The 19,943-nt window shown below is 33.9% G+C and overlaps 1 protein-coding gene across 6 annotated transcripts; it reads left to right on the top strand.

Moving 5' to 3' along the window:
• Positions 1-515: 515 nt before the first annotated feature.
• On the top strand, positions 516-18,790 carry LOC110702487. Of its 6 annotated transcripts, none has more exons than XM_021880204.1 (27): positions 516-1,079; positions 1,189-1,253; positions 2,832-3,102; positions 3,339-3,405; positions 3,536-3,689; positions 4,729-4,896; positions 5,895-5,987; positions 6,088-6,285; positions 6,381-6,482; positions 6,992-7,210; positions 7,492-7,566; positions 7,947-8,033; positions 8,114-8,299; positions 8,425-8,583; positions 9,004-9,096; positions 9,599-9,670; positions 11,393-11,510; positions 12,707-12,879; positions 13,805-13,889; positions 14,451-14,591; positions 15,374-15,480; positions 15,701-15,778; positions 15,857-15,952; positions 16,684-16,779; positions 16,880-17,063; positions 17,841-18,041; positions 18,214-18,790. In XM_021880204.1, the coding sequence occupies exons 1-26, from the start codon at positions 893-895 to the stop codon at positions 17,984-17,986; spliced, it is 3,420 nt and encodes a 1,139-aa protein (XP_021735896.1). In that variant the 5' UTR covers positions 516-892; the 3' UTR covers positions 17,987-18,041; positions 18,214-18,790. The 6 variants fall into 6 exon arrangements, with proteins under 6 accessions (XP_021735896.1, XP_021735894.1, XP_021735895.1 ...); XM_021880202.1 differs by having other exon boundaries at positions 2,829-3,102; XM_021880203.1 differs by having other exon boundaries at positions 2,829-3,102; positions 18,174-18,790.
• Positions 18,791-19,943: the final 1,153 nt, after the last annotated feature.

The following is a 19,943-nucleotide window of genomic DNA, read 5'->3' as shown; positions in this document are numbered from 1 at the left end:
CACTAAGGATTTACAATTTAATTTTTAAATAAATGTGAATGATTAGCTACTACATCTGTTTCATATAATTTGTTATTTTTGTCAAAAATATATGCTACACATTATTTGCAACAAATGTTTTCTTTCGTTTTTAAGGTTGTCATTTCTGTCTATCTCTTTCCTCATCACATGCATCCATAATACTATCTTTTTATTTTACACTCACAACCGCATTTTGTCTAGAAGTTCGTGCACTCTCTAAAGTTACAAATAATATGAAACGGAGGTACTCCACAGTATATTTTTATTTTTTTTGTTTTGTTTTTTTTGAAAAATTATAGCTATAATTATAAATATCACAAAATCATAAAAATACTTTGTATAGTACAAGTATTATTACTTCCTCCGTTTTCTTTTAGATGCAACACATCCTTAATAAACTTTAAAATAAGATGAGTGGTTGTTAGGAGTGTAATTTAATGGGTCATGTGCTTTAAATAAGGGAAATAGTATAGTTTTTTTTTTTTTTTTTCTAAAGTAACTTTCCTTTTATGACATTTTTTTTAGGGAAGTGTTGCAAGTAAAAGAAAACAGAAGTATTATTTTTCTCAAAAGCAGCACCCATTTTGTGAAACTTTCTCAAAAAAAATGATTTGGTGTTTTCGTCAAAGTCCCATCAAAGTAAAAAAGAGAGGCACATAAAAAGAAAGAAATCAAAACACAACCAAAGCCAAAAAAGTAACGGACAACATAACATAATAAAGCCTTCTGTTTTTGTTTCAATGCTTTTGTAACAACAACAGAACTCGTCAAAAGCGTGTCGCACGCCTTCTTCACTCCCCTGGCTAAGCTCCACCACCAAGTCACGGCTGAGTTCCTCTTCTCTGAAACATTCTGTTGATAATTTGAGAAAATGGAGGAAAATTCATCAATAATGTTAGAGCGTTATCGGCGTGATCGTCAGAAACTGCTTGAATTCATAATTTCATCATCAAATTTAATCAAACAAGTTCGTACTTCTTCTGGTCCCACACTTTCTCTTTCCGACATCAACCTTGATACTCTCAGTGCTGATTATGTTCTCAATTGCATCAACTCTGGTTTGTCTTTTATTCGTTTTTTTTTAATTTTTAATTTTTGCATTTTTTGTTGTTGTTGAATTTAAGCGTTAATTGGTCTTTTTTTTTTATTTTTAATTTGGTTTTGTAGGTGGAGTTTTGGATGTTGCTGAAGCGACAAATAGTTATTATCATGAGTTAGAGTACCCGACAATGGTAAATGATTTTAATTTTAATTTTGAACCATTTGATTGTTGTATAATGAATGACATGGAAAATGATGTTATAGTTTTGATTTATGATAGTGAAAATTGTTAATTAGACAATTTGTTTGTGTTATTTTTTGCTGGATGTTTTTGATTGTGATTGTTTTTTCATTGTTTGTCTGTGCACCATTTATATGGTCAGATACTGATATGAAAGGTACAAGGGATTGTATTTACTAGTCTGGACTTTTCGTTGTTTATGGTATGCTGAACCGCGATTGTACAAGGGATTGTTTTACTGAAAGATACGTCGTCTGTATTGTAGATAGTTGTTGTTGATGTTAGTTGCAATTTGTAAGTGCACAACTTTATACCTAACCTATTACAAGGCAATGGCACACTTTTCTCTGACATTGTCGTAAGACTCAGAACCCTAGTGGTAGCACAAGTAGAATGCTGTCTATTCCTACCTTAACCCCGAAACAACCATACGAGTAGGCCACGATCTGGTCTATTGGTAATGAAAGACTACTAGGTTAGTACTTAGTAGGAATTAGGATGGCAAGTGAGAGATATAACATAATCAATTGATTGATAAGCATAATCAATTTCTCAGACTTCTGACTTCTGAGCTCCCGCATCAGTGCTCTTTAACCTAATTTATTAAAGAGAAGGGTACTTATGAACTATGAAGTATGACAGAATTAAAAATATATTGTAGCAGAAGTTTAATAAAACCTCAAAAAGTACTCATACAGAAGACTGAAACAATTGAGGTATACAAGCAGTGAGTTCCTTTAAGTAACAGCAGAGCAGAAAATGGGTAAGATTAATCAGGTATAGAAGATCCCCTAGCTCAGTTAGCACAGGCATAGGCATAACTGATACGAAAACAATAATGGGGTAGATGAATATCCTAAGAGAGCCAAAGAACTGATACCAAAAGATTCGATAATGAGATGATCATAAGGGAATAGACTCCATCCATGGTTCAGTGGCCATTAGAGATAATCTCTCGGCTCTGGCAAACTTCTAAGTGACTTGGTTGGAAGAAAAATACGTTAAGACTTAAGATACCGCAACATGCATGACTTACATACTTCACTTTGACCATGATTGGTTATTTATTTGTAAAAATATACATAGTCAATTTGGATCTTGTTAGGTTTGTCTCAATATATAGTTTCAATATATGAACTTCTATAATTTTTTTGTAATTTTACTAATTGACAATTAACAATATAAGGGTAAAAGTTGTGTCTTGACTAACATGCACAGTAAAAATGGAACAGAGAATAAAACACTGGAAGTATTAGATATTATTCTATGGGATACAGAATATAAGTACTCAAAATTGGTTGTTTTGAGAGAAATTTCTCATTTTTACTAGAAGGGGACAAAATTTAAATCTATTGGTCATTGGAATGTTGGTTTTTAAAGTGCCCGACTGATATACTCTTGTTATGCTCTTTAAGATTGTTTCTTTCATCTAGGTGAATCTTCAAAATTGGTGCTTTCAATGTAAATTTTGCCCCCAAACTCACAATGATTAACTTATAGATGTTTCTGTTGAATAAATTCCCAGCAGATCTATTCTCAGTCAGGGAATTCTTTTTATACCCTCACAAAATCCCAGCTATCTATATCACCTCCTAAACGTCGGCCTCCTCCAGCTGGGGCTAGTGAGAAAAGTAATGTCGCACCAAAGTCATCAATCCAAGCAGGACGAATATCTAATTACAAGGCTGCTTCAAGAAAAGACGAAAATGGGTTCAAGGTTGGAAATGTAATGACTAGACCCTCAAAGTCTTCTGAGAGTGGTGTTGTTCCTCTTTTAGGATTACCTCACTTACAAACAGGTGTGGTGCTGTCATACATTTATATTGTTCCTTAATATTTGCCTATATAAGGCTCAAATTTGCAAAATGATAACTCATTAAAGCATTCTATTTTCATAAATTATATTGGATTTGATAATGTATTGTTTGGGTTAATCTGATTATACATTATGAATATTGGCTCCTTTCCTTTAGAATTTTAAGTCTTGGATTTCTGTTTTTTAGACAACTCATATTTAGTTCTAGGGTTTCTGAAGGATTGTCTGAGGATGATTTGCGGGAATCAGCTTATGGAGTACTGGTGGCATCCTTAGCCTTTTCTAGGTATACATTTCCCCTTGCTTTTGTGTAAAACTTTTATTTGCTGTATTATCAACGAAGCTGGTTCTTTCGTATACAACCTTTGCCTTAATTTAGTAGTAATGACATTAATACTGTTGTTTACATGTTTTAGGATTGAAGTTATATGTGAACAAGATCGAAAAAAGGAAAAGTCTTCTAAATTTCTAGCAGGTTTGAAAGGAAAAAAGAGTAGAGAGGTGGTTTTGCAAGCTCAGTATCAAGATAGAAATTTGGAACTACTTAATACCATACGCACTCAAATGGAGGCAAGTTTCTCTACATCTTTTCTTTTGACTTATTAGCTTTTGTAGCTTGTACTTGAATTCTTAATTTTTATGAGTTTTCATCAATTGTGTTGAATTAATTGTTCTCATGTATATAACACATATAAATCATCCACAATTCTTCTTTAACAAAGACTTAAAGATATGGAAAATTAAGTTGTGAGTGTGTGTTAGGCTAAGCCGATTAGACAGAATTAGTGGTTTAGGTCTTACCCTGGGATTCGTGAGAGAGAGGGAAGAAAAGTAATGAGGAAGTAGCTAGTTCAAAGTCATAAAGTATTTAAGGGTGGGTCAATTTTTTCTTTTTCACTAGGTTAATTTAGCAGTTGGTGCTGCATAATTAATTTTAAAGGGTACTCCATTCGTTATTTCTGGCTCTCTATAATAACTGTAGACAAAAAGATCAAGTAGAAGAGGAGGGAGAGACCATCTATGTATGGTACTTTTACTTTTTGGAGGAGATAGAAAGACTGAGGAGTAAGTGACGTGCTAAGACATTTAAAAGATTAGATGTAAATGAAAAGTGGGTTGAAAATAAAGAACGGGAGTAGTTGTTTTAAAAAGTGCCATCTATAGGGTTAGTTTCAACATTTATCTCTTTATTTATATTGTGAATGTATTCATTTATTTATCACAATGCACATGTATTGATCAAGTAGAAAAATTGTGCTCTTAGTGTAGATGATTTATTTGTAATTTTGCTTTAATTCATTCAATTTTGATATTTCCCTTTTTAATTTTTCTTGATAGAATATCGAGTATTTTATGCTTGATAAATGCAGTATCTTTGATAGTGTTGGTGACTTTGATGTGTAGTCTGTGTATTCATATTCTTTGTGTTCTTTTGACAAAACTCAGTGCCTAGACTTTGATCTGTTCTTCATTAATTACAGCATGTAATATGTTTCTCATTCTGTTTTCCTGTATAGTATGTCAAGTATGGTACAAATTAGGTAAGTAATTTTAATAATAATAAAACCCTTTGCTGTTATCCATCTCTGATTGATGAAAGATTTACTAGGTTTCTGAAGCAATGGATTTATGCATCAGGCAATGCTTGACGCGATGCGCTTCAAGGTCATCATCTTCACAATTTGATGTTCTGCAAATTGTACTGGGCCTTATTAAGAGCATTACAAGATCAAATTTTTCAAATGAAAAATCTTATGTTCAATGGAAAAATAGACAGGTAAAGGGTATAAGAAGTGTATGCTTGCAACTCCTCTGGTTTTAAAGATTTATGTTAGTTGGCATTCTATTTGTTAACATGGCTATATAGTGAATAATGAATTATGTTTTGATACTGAGAATAAACTGATATTGAGAAAGAAATCATATCTGGTTTGGTAGGGATATGATTTATGTTAGTTGGCATTCTATTTGTTAACATGGCTATATAGGGATGCCCTTGTACTGTTTTGGACCATTTACAAATCCAGCATATGAACTTGGAAGTTGAAAGGGGCATAAAGTATAGAGTTAGGTTGCCTGTTTGCTATTAAGTAGGTGCTTTGGGTGGAAAGGAACCAGGAGCTTTCGAGGTTGGGAGCCTCCTTTTAGTTATCTGGTTTCTTTTTTGGATTGATTTGGTGTATTTAGCTTGTCATTTGACTCCTGTTCATGGAGCATTTCTTGGCGTATACAATTACTGATGTATTGCAAGATAGGAGCTCTTTTTTCTGGTGGACTTCTGGTCCACTTCTTTGTAATTCTTCATTATCTTCTTTCGTAATGTTATTTCTCTTATCCGAAACAAGGGGAAAAAAAAGAAAGAAAGTTACGCTTTGAATGTTAACTTACGTGAATGCTGTAAACCTAGACTTTGTTGGTTATAGTTTCTCTTATTTCAAATGAGCATGAAGAACCAAAAATTACTATCCACGTTCTTGCATGGTTTGATGAGGAATTGTCTTTGTTGGTCCATGTTAAGCTTTGTTGCCGTTTGCTGTATGCATTGAGAATTTGAGAGTTGGTGGCAAATGCTCCTCTTATTTTTCGGTAGGATTTATTATAATAAACTTTAACTGCTAGAATTTTAAGGACGGCCTTTTTAAGCCTTAGGCTCCACCCAAACATCCTGCCTACCTGACATTTTTAATTGATAAATTAGAAATTTAGAATACTTGGTTAGATTATATTTTAAATAAGTTTAGGATTGCAACTTCCTGAGCAACTCTTTTGTCACAGGCAAATATCATGGAAGAACTCTGTTGCCTTGGTCATTTGACGGAGGAATATACTACCATAAAATATTCTATTGGAAAGATAAGAAATGCAAGGGTATGGATTGTGATCAGTTATCTATCGTTCTTTGGTTGATTTCAGGCTTTCAGCATTTTTCATATCTAAGTAGTTAATGGGAGTAATTTGTCTTATTTAGGAATGGGATATGATGTCACCCAGTGAACGAGCTGAGATTCTACATTCTATCAGTAATTCTGCTTCGAAAATCTTCCATAAGCCAGGATATGGAGATGAAAGATGCGACTTGCCTGGCGGTCACCACTTGAAAGTCCGGCTTTATGAGAAACTGCTTTCTTCAGTGTTTGACATTCTTGAAGAAGGACAAATTTTAGCGGTATCTGCTCACATTTTAATTTCTGGCTTTTTCTTATAGAGTTGTCTGTTAAGTATTACAATGAGAAGTAAAGTCCCTGTGATAAACATATACAGGAGGCGAATGAAATTCTGAAACTCATCAAACTGACCTGGTCTACTCTTGGGATCACTCAGATTATTCATGACGCATTGTATAGTTGGGTTCTTTTTAAGCAGGTATTTAACTATCGTTTTTGCTTCGATTTTTTTATTGTGTTTGATGTATTCTGAGCTGTTCAGAATTCTCAGACTTCTTAATGGCAATCTAGAACCTAAGTCATAGATGTTTCTTAAAGTCCATCTCATTTATTTGTATTGTAAAATTCTCTTGTAATGTAAATAACCGATTCTAGAATGGGAAGTAGAGTGGGTGAGGCAATGGTTAATCTTGGAGAAAATCTCCAGGGGAGCCAAAGAATTCTTGTAAGAACAATTTTAGTTGTTTTAACCTGGTAACTTTTGCATTTTATTCCTTATCGCTGTAGAATTCTGCTTGATAATATACTCCATATTCTGGTAAGTTTTCTTATACATCCTTTAAAGAACTGTATTGACATTGCTTACACACTAAGCACAGCATGTCCTGAGAGAACTTTTTTCGTCTGCCTATTAAAAAACTTCATTGAGTTTGTTCTACCCCTCGATATGAAATAAATTTATTTTTCTTAACCTTTTATCTTATGTAGTATGTTCAAACAGATAAGGAAGATCTGCTAGAGTACACAACTATCCAAATACAGAATGTCCAAGCTGCTGAATCTCTGTATGAAGAAGGGGAATGTTTGTTATGTACGATTGAATGGCGAGATAGTGTTGTTCGACTAAATTTGGTTCCAGCTATATTGCTCTCCATGCATATTTGGTGTGAGGGGAAACTACAAGACTATCATAGGCATTTTAGTCAGGTTAGTTATTTGGTATCAGTGTAATTCCAGTATAGTTTTGGAGTCATACTAGATGAATATGTGTTGTATTTATACGCTAACCCGGTATTGTGCCCTTGAATGCTAATTTGTTTGTTTTTTACTGTTAAAAATTACGGACTTCTTCTATGTCATAGCCACTGTTGCCTATATATGATTTCTGTTTTATGTTTGGTGCTTTGACCTGAGTAATTTAACATGTATTGGTGCCATCACCTTTCAAATCTTTTTTTTTTAATCCTAACATTAAGCTAACTTTGCAGAAACCATCCAAGTTTAAGAGGATATTGACCTTTGCAATGGCAACTGCAGTCGTTGTTCTTAATGAATTTGGCAAGGTTAGTTATGGATCAATTGTTGTTAATTTTTTATTTATTTTAAAACGTGTCGGAATTCTTAAGTTCTTCTTGCTTAAAATTTTTATGCTTCTTCTCTTCATAGATCTATTTGATATGCAGCTGTCTGTAATTGCCTTTTTTCCCCCAAGAAATATTAACACCAGCGATTTTAATACTGGTTTTTAAGAGCATTATGTTTGATACAATAAATCTCTGATTTAATTATTTTTCTAAATGTCGTTTAAAGAAAATTTTCATGCTAGAAACAAGTTTATAATGCAATTATCCATGATAAGTCTTCTCATACTATTTAGCTGGTATTATATTCTGAAATCACCGTTTTAATTACACGTCTTCTTCTCCTTTATTTCACTATGCAGTTGACTAAAACAGATGGTTCCACAAAAGATGCATCCAGACAAATAAAGATGTATGTGGAGAGCTCTGTTCAAGCAGCATACATGCTAGTGAGTCTGAATTGAATTATCTATTTGAGTCAATTTATTGTTCTTGGCTAACTTTTTTAAAAAACTTATTTTTAAAATAGGTTCTTGATGGCTTGGATCTCAAATCAGATATAGAGAGGATGCATCCGTTGGCATTACTTGCAAATGCTGTAAAATTGGTTGCTGAGAAAGAATTTTCTGTTTTTAGCCCTGTATTACATTTGTGGTGTCCTGAAGCTGGGATGATTTCAGCCACACTATTACATCAACACTTTTGGGAAAGATTGGTATTTAATGTTATTATAATTTATAATTAATAGTTATACCAATTCATAGTATTAGTTTATCTTTTTTGTATATTTTTATGTTATCTGACTGGTTCGCCCCCCCCCCCCCCCTCTCCGATAAATAGAGACCATTTATTCAGGGCATATCGAGTCTCTCTCAAGATGTCAAGTTGGTTCTTTCTGCTGCTCATATGCTGGATCGGGAGCTGACTCAACTCTATTCTTTCAGCTTTAATGGGAATAGCTTACATCAGCCTTTCAAAGTTGATTTGGATCATTTTCAGGTGAGGGTACTTGTGTAATCTTTGGTACAGGAATCCCATAGATTGCTGTTATAATGCATATAGAATCTATGCTCCGGTGATCCTTTCCCTTCCCTTCTCAACCAATTGTTTATTTCATCTTGAATTCCTCTAAGGCTAAGCGCATTCTAGTTATATCATATATGGAGTACCTTATATCTGTTTTGAGTATTGGAGCTAGCCATCTAATTGCATTCCATTATAGATACTTCTGTATCCTGTGGGTTTTCTGGTTGGCAGTAAACATTGACTCTTTTTAGATGCCAATTTCTTGTACGTCTGCAAAACTGAAAGAGATGGGCATAATAGGAATTAAATAGGACCTGTTCTTTAAGTTATTGATTGCTTAAAATTATTGGAGGAAAAGTATAAGTATCTTATAAATTTCATTTAATTTGGCAGATTGGAGATGTCTCTGCTTCACTTATTCTTGATTGGTCAATATCTCAACATGCATATATACTGGACTGGATTGCCCGTGTCTTTGATCTTGAGGTTCGTATCTAACTTATATGTGTAATTTCAATGAGATACTATTGAAATGGGTGTAATGTAGTTATGCATCATGTGTACCTTTTTCTTTTTTCATTACCCTTGCTTTTATTTGTGCAATGTTTCTTTCTGAGTCTTTGAGAAGCAACCTCTCAACTATTTTACCTGGTCTATGAAAAAAGTGCGCACTATTGGACCTCCATTGGATTTGCCAACAGGGGTGGATGTTATTGCTCATTGCTGTATCATTATGGAAATCTATAAGCCAATAATTGTGGTAGGATTTGAAAAAAATAGTAATAATAATTCTAGATAAGATATCTTATTGCTGAATATATTATGTTTCATCTGTTACTATGATTTTGTAAAACCATGAAAGATGTTCTATCTATAGATCTATTTTGACTGATGTGATTAGGTTGTGTTTATTATGTGAGCTGCATCTTTTGAAGTGCAAGAACTAGAGGTTTTTTCCTCAAGTAAATTGACTTTTTGATTTTTGCAGTTGTGGGAACCTTTGACATCTCAAAAGAAACATGCAGGATCTGTTGTTGAAGTATTTAGGATGATTGAGGAGGTAAATCTGTCTGGATATTTTTTATTTGATTACTTTTGTGAAATCTTGTTTAAGCTTCACAATGAAGCAAATATAGAATTTAGGAAGAAGACCTGTGAATATATCAACAAGGCCTTCCACGATTTCGGGGCCACAATTCATCTGTTAATTGATGTTGTCCAGTGTATACTAGCTCAGTAGTTTTAACATATTGAACAACAAGCCAGAGCTTATAAAAGCTATACTGCTGCAAAATTAGATTCCCTTAGACTTGAATTTTTAGGAACTGCTCCCTCCATTCCCTAAAGTTCCACTCAGTTGTTTTACGTTCTTGTTTCTATGGAAAAGTGAGAGGGTGTAAGGCCCTGTTTGGTTGGGTGTAAAATGTTTTCAATGGAAAATGATTTTCCATGAAAAACCTTTTTCATTAGAAAATGTAATTTCCTACACATTTTCCTTTGTTTGGTTATATGTAAAACAATTTTCCAATTTAAACAAAATAAAACTAATATTAAGTGAGGCAATTTATCAAACACTTTGTGGGCATGATAAAAACATGTAATTATATGAATAAAAATAAAATTTGCAGCAAGTAGATTACATCTAATAAAAAATTCCAATTTATAATCATCTTTAGAAAATTTAATCACATCAAAAAAAATAATTCGAATTGATGTATTTAATAATTTTTGTGCAAAATACCCTAAAATAATCAAAATATGGGCAAAAAATACAACGTAACCAGATTTTAAACCAAATTAAACCCTAGAGTAATAATCAAGTCAAGAAGAGAGAAAGAGAGAAAGAGAATTGCCAAGTTACAGCAAGAGATCGAGTGAGGAGATCTACTTGAGTTTGCAGTTTAAGAAGAAGGGGAAAGATAGAAGGAGAGTGGAAAACATGGCTTCCCTTCTAATTTGGGGGAAAACTATTTCTTGTATAAAGGAAAATAGTTTTCAGCCCAAAATTTTCTTTTCATATTTGGTCCAAACCAAACAATGTAAAATAAGGAAAACTATTTTCCTGGAAAAGGTTTTCAACCCAACCAAACAGGGCCTAAGAAAAAGATGGATCAAGACAAGAGAGATGGAGTTAAAGTTGAGTGGTTTTTTTTTTGTTTTTTATTTTATTTATTTATTTATTTATTTATTTATTTATTTATTTATTTGTGTGTAAATAGTGTAGGGGTAAGGTGGACTAGGTGGTAATATGGAGTTGAATAAAATATTATTAATTAAAAGTGAGCTAAAATATGCTTCCTCCGTTTTCTTTTACTTGCAACACAACTTTAAGGCACGCACTTTAAGGAGGTGAATAGAGAAGGTAAAGAAAATCAACATAATTTTAACACCGAGATTAGGGAAGGGTTGGATATTATATGTGTAAATTTCTTTGATTAATTTGTCCATTTACATTATCTAATCTCTTCCTAACTGTGCGTGTCATGAGACTGTGTTACAAGTAAGAGAAAACAAAGGAAGTATGAAACAACCCAAAATGGAAAGTGAGTCAAACTTTCAAGTGTGTTGAGAGTAATAACTAAGAAGTTTATTAACATAAAAAGTAGGGTGGATTCAAGATATCTCAAAAAAGCTTCCTAGTGACTAACCAGACAAGGTTTCCAATTTGTTTTTGTATCAGTGTGCCTGTGTAAATTTCTAGTCCCCTTGTCTTTGTATGTTCTGTTTTATGGTTTATAATCTCGTCCCTATGTTACTAAATCTTTGTTTTTGATATTTTCAGACGGTGGATCAGTTCTTTGGGTTGAATCTTCCTGTGAATATCACACATTTACAAGCTTTACTTTCTCTAATCATCCACAGCTTGGATTCTTATTTGTCCAAAATGGATTGCCAATTAGGTAATACTTGCAGAAAAATATGCCTGTTAGGCTGCAATTGCTAACTTGTAGACAATGCTTTTGCAGTTTGTTTTTTCCTTTTTATTTAGTGCTTTATAATGTGCTCTTTAAATCGGGGGGGTTTTTTTGTTGTATGATAAAAACACGCTGGAACTTTTTCTTTTTTACTTCTGGTTGAAGGATCTGAAGTGATGCCAAACATGATATGTTGCACTTGATTTAGGTCATAACTGATAAGTCATGCCTTTGAGAAAATTTGGACACTATCCAGAAGTTTTAATAGAAGGCACTTGCATCCTTCAAGGTTAATCTTTAACAGTTTAACATTTGGCTGTTAAATTCTCTGATTGTATCGATGAAATGGTGGAGAGAAATATTAGGAAGTAGAGTACGATATAATACAACTCTGCCGTAGGTTCCCCGCAGCCTGGATAAAGGAGAAGGGTTACGGTTGGTCAGTGACAGCCGGTGTAAAACTTTGTCACATTGCTTGACATGAGCTACAATAATTGAGAGTAGTACTAGGATGGGTGACCTCCTGTTAAATCCTCATATTGGTTCATGTAACCGACCCCGCTTATGGGATTAAGGCGTTTAAGCAACAGAAGAAGAAGAGAGTACAATATAATGCAAGTATTGAAATATACTCCCTCCGTTTTTAAATATTTGCTCCATTTCCTTATCTGGAAAGTTTTTACAATATTTAATTCATTTCTCTCAACTAATGGACCTAACATAAATCATATTTTGCTAATTTCATATTCTCTTTCCTCTAATTCTTTCAACTACTTTTGCTTTTTACAATTTTTTATTCTTCCACCTACCCCACTACCTCTATATATTTTTTTCCTCCAATTTCTCCTAAAATTCCGTGCATGGAAAAATGGAGCAACTATTTAAAAACGGAGGGAGTACAATTAGATTTATGTAAGATTCAATATGTTTTAAGGGAAATTAGGTTAAAGCTTGATCTCTTAAACACAGGGACCTTATGTTTTAATAGAGGAAAATGGTTTTAAGTTTTTGTTTATATCTCTGATTGTATTGTTGACCATCGTTCTTTCTAATTGTTTTTTTTTTTTTTCGCTGACTTTGTTCATTCTTATTTCATCTGTCTTGTTTTGCTTGATGATTTCCATTTTATTAGCTGATTCTTCTCTCTTCCATCATTGAGATTTGGCTGTGATATTATGCAGTTGAGAAGAGCCACCTTTATCCATCAACTCCATCACTGACACGGTATGAGGAATCTTTGGTTACTATCCCTAGAAAAAAGATGGTTGAGCTCAAGATCTTGGATGATAATACTATTACTACCCTGAATCAGTTGACCTTACCCAAGCTCTGTATCAGACTGAATACTCTTCAAGTGAGTTTCATCCTACTTCCCAATTCCCATCCTCTCCCTCATTCCCCCCCCCCCCCACCACCCCCACCCCTCCTCCCTCCTCCAGTTATAATAATAATAATAATAATAATAATAATAATAATAATAATAATAATAATAATAATAATAATAATAATAATAATAATAATAATAATAATAATAATAATAATAATAATAATAATAAAATAATAATAATAATAATAATAATAATAATAATAATAATAATAATAATAATAATAATCTAAGAGAGTGTCACAAAAGTTCGTTTTATACTTTTGAGTCTGGTATCACTTTTTATGTGCTATTTTTTGCTTATTATGTTTTGGTATTTTACAATGATCAACAACGGTTGAATGTATCAATATAAACTTGCGTGATATTTGATACTAGATCTCTGGTAAACGTTTAGCTCCACTTATTGGATTATTTCTCATATTTCTATTCAATTCAACTATAGAAAGCTGGTTATATTGTTGTCTCAGTTTCTATTCAATTTAGTGAGTGAAGAGGTATTTGACTGTAGAGTTGTAGACTTTCCTCAACTTCACCGCAATTTATAACGTAGGAGAAACTAAGCAATTAGCAATATGAATGGAGAATATCTGCTTGTAGTTGTGTTACATTTTTTACTCTTGTTTATATTCTAGATATTCACACTGAAATTTGGAGGGGATTATGGCTCTGTTCTATGATCCGAAAAAGCTTTGATTTAGTTCTTTATCATGTTAGCTGTTGAATAGTTTGTTTTTGAGTTGTTTGCTTGGTTCATCACTGACTTTTCTACTGTTAATACTGTTCATTTTCATCTTTGTTACTTGAATTCCTGTTTCCTTCAGGACTTACACTTCTGTTATCAATTTTTATACAACATTGCCTTTATTAAATTGTTTTCCATATTCGTGTACAGTATATCAGAAATCAAATTGTTATATTGGAAGATGGCATGAGGAAGTCATGGGGACTTGTCAGACCAGCTGTGAAGCGAAGTTGGTGTAAGCGCTTGGACATCTCTTGTTATTCTCTTATTGATACTTTTTGCTCTAATAATACATGTCTAAGTCTTTTAATTTGGAGCCACTCTGCCTGGTGAACAGAGGGGGGGGGGTGGATGAAGGTGAGGACGGGGGTGGGTTTGGGCTGTCTTATATATATGAAATTCAGGTTTTGACTTTTTGAATAACATGGTGCTCACTTGTATTGTGCCAACTGTCTCTAGAGGCTTAAGGCTGACTGGCTGAGTGCTATATCGGTGAAATCCAAAGAACATAAAACATATTTAATCTTTATTATTGTTGTTTCACACTTGAAGAGACTTCTAGAAAATAAAGACTATGCTCAGATTAAATGGTGGGATAAGAAGTACAATGGTTTAAGGGTCATATATTTAGAGGAGAAGACTGGGACTGAAATTTGTTATATAGCTGGCTTGCTGGATATTATAATGTAGTAGTTGATGGACCCACATCGTTTTTATTTTTTAGTTGATTGACTAATAAAACCCTTGTAGCTTATGCTATTTTCATATTATGGAACTTTCTATGTGTATTGCGCAGTTAACATTGTAGAAGAAGAAACTCCTGAAATCTTGGAGAGAACTATGAGTGAAGAATCAATTGATGAATTATTTGCAACGACATTTGATGGTATTAGAACCAGTATCACAGATTCTATTGCCAAACATATTGACTTCACAGGTGAGATATAAACTCTTAAAGTTATGTCTTAAATGGTAATAAACTTTCATAGTTGTATGATTTTTGTAATGGTTTTTTGACGAGGTGCCCTTATCGTTTTAAGCCTATATACTATATACCTAGCGGTTTGCAAATAAAATTACCCAGTGCCCTAATGAGCAATGGATGTTGACTTCTGTTATCTAATATCACCTAACCAGTTAACGCCGTAACGCTTTATTAGCTTAACCTCCATGTTAACAATATACCATAACTTTCACTTGACCCTGAATTGTCAATATTTACATCACTTCTGTCACATCATGATTGAGAACTTCTGCTTCCACCCCTTAGTATATAACTTTATATAATCTATCATTCATTCATTCAAAACACCACTGAATTACTATATTTTTTTTTATTTAGAACTGTCTTTCTGTATTACTTGTCACTAAACCTTGAAAAAATATAATGGAAATGGAGTTATACTTTTAAAGATGATTGAAACTTAATAAACTATTAAAAGGAAATAAAGTCCTACTTTGAAATAGTATGCGCATTGCCTGTTATTCATACTTTTTTTTTTGGGGGGGGGGGGGGGTGGGGTGGGGTTACATTGCCTTTTGTAATTTAAGTGACTGATGCTTTTGTATGTTGCAAAAGAGCTTTATGATTATTTTGTATATAATCCTACAATAATCTTTCTTCATATTACATTTCGTAATGATAGCAGTGACTAGAAATTGTGTTGTTGCTGACCTCAGTTTTCATGTTCAATTAACACACATTTATTGGTTATGCAGCAACAAAAGCTGTATTCTGGGACCTTAGAGAGGAATTCCTTTTCCAATTATATCGTGGTGGTGTTGGAAAAGCTCGTATGGATACTGTGCTTCCCAGTGTTGATTCTGTAAGTAATTGAGCAATTTTTATTTTTATTTTTTTCCTTTACGTGCAAGCCTATATTCTGCTCCAACTGAACAAAGGTTATTAAATGCACTGATGAAGCATTTTACTCATTTACGGAGTAACAATTTGCATTTCATGTTGGGTACTATTCAGTTGTAAATTTGGTCAATCAATATTATGCTTGAGTGATAGTTACAGCAATATGAGATGCATTGATGTAGGTGCTGAACCAAATATGTGGATCAGTTGATGACACCGTCAGGGATCCTGTGATTTCCAGTATATTTCATGCATCATTGGTATGTTCTGAAGCTCTATTAGCTCTGGTATCTATTCTCCTTGTTTTTCATGCTTCTGATTTTTCTTGCTTTGTTCAGGAAGGTTACCTTTGGGTATTGCTAGATGGAGGACCTTCACGTGCATTTTCTGATTCAGATATCATATTGATGGAGGATGATTTGAGAGCACTACAGGTATTTGATGTCTCTTTTTATAGTTGGTCCAATTTGTCTCAGTTTCTTTTTATTTTTTTTATATTTTGGGGGGTTGGGGGGGGGGGGGGGAATGGTTTTTAATATCTCCTTCTCTGTTGCAATTGAACAGCTTCTTCTCAGATTTTTTTTCCTCTCTGTGATTCTGTGTATGTGTGTTTTGGGTGGGTGGGGGTGGGGGGGGGGGGGAAGCAGGGTAGTTAATGGGATCTTATCACATAATTTCTCTTATTAAATGGCCCAATTAAGCAGTATAGTGAAAGTTGTATTGTTTATTGCTAATTTGTGACTAGTGTTTTATTTTAACAATTACAATTACGAAAGAGACTTTGAGTGTCAGTGAAATTCTGAAGCAGACTACATATCTTTTTAATTGTCTAGAAGAAAGTAGGTAGAGATCTATATTACTCGGACTCGGAATTGGATACCCAATATCTATGTCCGACTCTGCTATTTTGTTATCTTTTTCCATGACGTTGAACCAAATTGAAGTGGCCAAGTGTTGTATCCCCGTCCGAGGGTCAAGGGTCTGACATGGGTACTTGAGGTTAAATGAAGAGTATGAGTAACATAGGTGGAGATGCAACAGAAATAGATGTGTGCATTTATCTTTTAGCTGCTTAATATTTGTTTTTCCTCTTTGAACCCAGGGGAATTGGGGGTTAAATTTTGCTTGCTTGGACGTTTGATATGATATATGTTCCGTTTTGTAGGATTTCTTTGTGGCTGAAGGAGAAGGTCTTCCTCGTTCTACAGTAGAGCGAGCAGCGAAGTTTGCTCATCAAGTGTTAAGCTTGTTTTCCCTTCAGGTCTGATGGTGGTCTTGAGAATGAGGTACATGTTGGTTGAGTTGCTTAAAAAAATTAATACTTAAGTTGTTTCTCCTTGCCCATTCTTGATCCTTTGCAGACTAGTAGCGTTATCCAAATGCTAATGAATGCAAGTGAGCACATCTCAACTAGGGTTCAGTCAGGTGATCACAGTCGTAGATCACTGGATGATGCTAATACTTTGATACGAATATTATGTCACAAAAAGGACACAGAAGCTTCAAAGTTTCTTAAGAGGCAGTACCGGCTCCCACCATCCTCAGGTGACTCTCTCTTGTACTCTGTATGAATTAGAATATATAAGCATAATCTAGGCTATTGATGATTTACAGTTATAGTTGGTATAAGCTACTAGTTAAAATGGGTGGAATGAGATCAGTTGGTTGTTGCCAGGAAGCATTCTTTTCCCTTCTTGACCACTAAAGAGTAAAATAAGATTGATTGTGCAAGAGGACAGAGGAGAATGCAAGAGCAGAATATCAGCAGAGGGAATGTTCAGTCATTTCTCATTGATTAGCAGAAGAGCAGTACAGTCTGCTTATGTACACCCCAAAACAAAAAAGGAGAATACCCTTACACTGAAAACAAAATAACAGCTATAAGGAACCTTCCTAGCAATTACAGGACAGTACAAAAAGGCATAAAAATATCTAGCTAATCATTGCTGTAAAATAACGGCTTTGATACTATTGAGAAAATGACTGTAATATCCTTTATTAACCACTTTAGTGTGCAATGGTCACAAGCAGTCTCCTCGCTGTGTGTAGATCAGTATGACGGGAAAAGGTCATGGTACATAAAATATTTCTCTAGCGCTGCTCTGGTATCTTTGCTTTCCTCCTTACTGAGGAATTTTTTTTTCTTTTTAAACTACGTAATTGAATTTTTCTCTTTGCTCTTGATGGTCTCACTGTTATAGTGTTATTTGCCTTTTATTTACTTCATTCATATTTCAATGAATTTGTCTATCGTTATGGTTTCGGTTCTGTAAACTCTTAAGAGTGGTACGCTGACTGATTGTCACTGTATGCTGTATGCAGAATACGAAGAAAATCCTAAAAATGAATCTACATCAAGTTCAGCCATATTTTCAGATCTGCTAAAAAGAAGTACATCATTTCGGTTTCCAGAAACAGGACATAGTAGCTTCAAATCATTGAAGAAGAAATTCCAAGAAGCATGGTGAGAGAAGGTCCGGCTTTGATGCTGAGGGGTATACATTATGATATTTTGGGCTTAAGGTAATATTTGGTTTTTTGTTGGCGTATAGTTTATAGTGTATGTGACGGGAGAAGTAATAAACAAAATTATTATTCCTAAAAGTGTATTTCCTTTCTTAGTTGGACTAACTGGAATCGTTTTTATGTTGGTAGTATTGTGACACAAAGTCTCTTTTCCTTCATTTCTCCTCAGAGTACATGCTTCGCTTCTTTGCAAACAGTGGCTGTCTTATATATCCTATGTGAGTGACTGCCAATAACTTCCAACGAGGAGCAGCTTGATGCAACTTGATTGTATCTTTGACAAATGGTGTGAAAACTCCAATCTTGCTGGAACAAAGACGAGGTTCAGTATAGCTTAGTTGCAAGATGAGACGATTTAAGGTTTTCAAGTCTTGCTATAGTTAGTTGGTGAAGATTTTGTGTATACTGCCCTAGTGTCCTGAGGTTGATCAATTTGAGATAATCAATAGGACGTGTTAACATTGGGGTTCATTTCTTCTACAACCCCTCTAAAGTGATGTTGTAACAAATATTAGCATTGGATACCGGATACAGAATATGAGCAAAAATTGAGTCCACAATTTGTGTCAATTGTTTGTTATTGTAGATTTTGCCAATAACTGTTGTTCATATACCAGTTGAGGATACAGTTCAGATAGATATTAGATGTAGCTTCTGTTAGTTCTGCAAGGCTTCTTTCTGGTGTATTGTGGATCTTTTTAGGTCTGTTATAGTTTGATAAATGTGTCTAATAAAGTTTTCATATAGCGCAAATTTACATTTTTTTAAATGATGCCAAATATGCCAATCTGTTATCCGTTAGATTGTAAATCTCTATGGCCTGGATTAATTGTTACGTTGATAGTGTTATTTACATTGATTGCGGCTGAAGGTGAAAAGAACCTTCCTGTGTTGCTGTTGCGATAATATCACTGTCATACTCATGTGGTTATTTATGATGAATTAGAGTTGGAGGAAACTTCGGATGTCATTAAGCCAGCAGGATGCTGATTTGTCAATGACATCGAGTCTAGCTAATTGTGCAACAGTTAGATCATTATTATGATGAAAATGTTGATACTGTTTTTTAGCCCAAATATTTCTGCTATTTGTAGTTGACTTTAATCTAATTTGGGTTAGGGGTGATGAAGCTCATATACAAATTACACACACCTGTAAATCTGTTATATACCAACTACAAGTTTTTGTGATTGGTTTGCATTATTCTGGTATAAATTTTATGTAAACAATTTTGGTGACACTAGTCCCACTTTCTTCTCCAATTTGTAATCACATTAGCTCTTCATATCCCCTTATCCGTATCTCAAACGGCCTAGAGTTCAAGTTATGAACTACCCTATTTCGAGATTGTTAGGGTTTGAGAGAATCTATGAGGACTTCGAGCTGTATCGTTTCCTTTACAAGAGTGGTAAGAACAACGTAAACCATTCCAATGCTATTAATCAGTCTTTCGATGTACAAAAGTACAATAAGAGTAAAACCCAACACAAGAAACCTTTGAAAATGCACCAAGCATGAAATTTGTAAAGACTACTCTAACATTGCTTCAATTCTCTTCTCATTACTGTGAATACTGTCCGATGTCCACAACCATAGTCTCGGGTTCGAAACTTCTTTCTGCCGAAAGCTATAAAAATACCATAAGGATTAATGGACTATAGTTTCCACGCACACAATATTATTGTCATACATGAAGTCAATTTCTAATTACTCACACACAGCTCATATGGTCATGTTTTGTGTACTGATTGCTGATCTTGGTATAAGGTGCATAAATTTATTCCAATTTCCATGCCATAATTAAGGAAAATATGTGGAAAGGCAGGAGCATTTTTGTTTCCGCCGAAAGATAAACAGTATTGGATTATTAGTATACGTGTAGCTTGGAATTTATTTGAC

The sequence above is a fragment of the Chenopodium quinoa genome, unplaced genomic scaffold (genome assembly GCF_001683475.1).
Source record: "Chenopodium quinoa cultivar QQ74 unplaced genomic scaffold, ASM168347v1, whole genome shotgun sequence".
Classification (NCBI taxonomy): Eukaryota; Viridiplantae; Streptophyta; class Magnoliopsida; order Caryophyllales; family Amaranthaceae; genus Chenopodium; species Chenopodium quinoa.
Note: the sequence above shows the minus strand (reverse complement) of the source record. Positions and strands in the feature narration are given on the sequence as shown.

Bases quoted from the DNA above. Each gene is read 5' to 3' on its own strand.
- LOC110702487 (XM_021880202.1), top strand. From the start codon at position 893: ATGGAGGAAAATTCATCAATAATGTTAGAGCGTTATCGGCGTGATCGT. The intron at 9,097-9,598 runs GTTCGTATCTAA...TGATTTTTGCAG, and splicing joins CCCGTGTCTTTGATCTTGAG to TTGTGGGAACCTTTGACATC. The intron at 17,064-17,840 runs GTGACTCTCTCT...TGCTGTATGCAG, and splicing joins CCGGCTCCCACCATCCTCAG to AATACGAAGAAAATCCTAAA.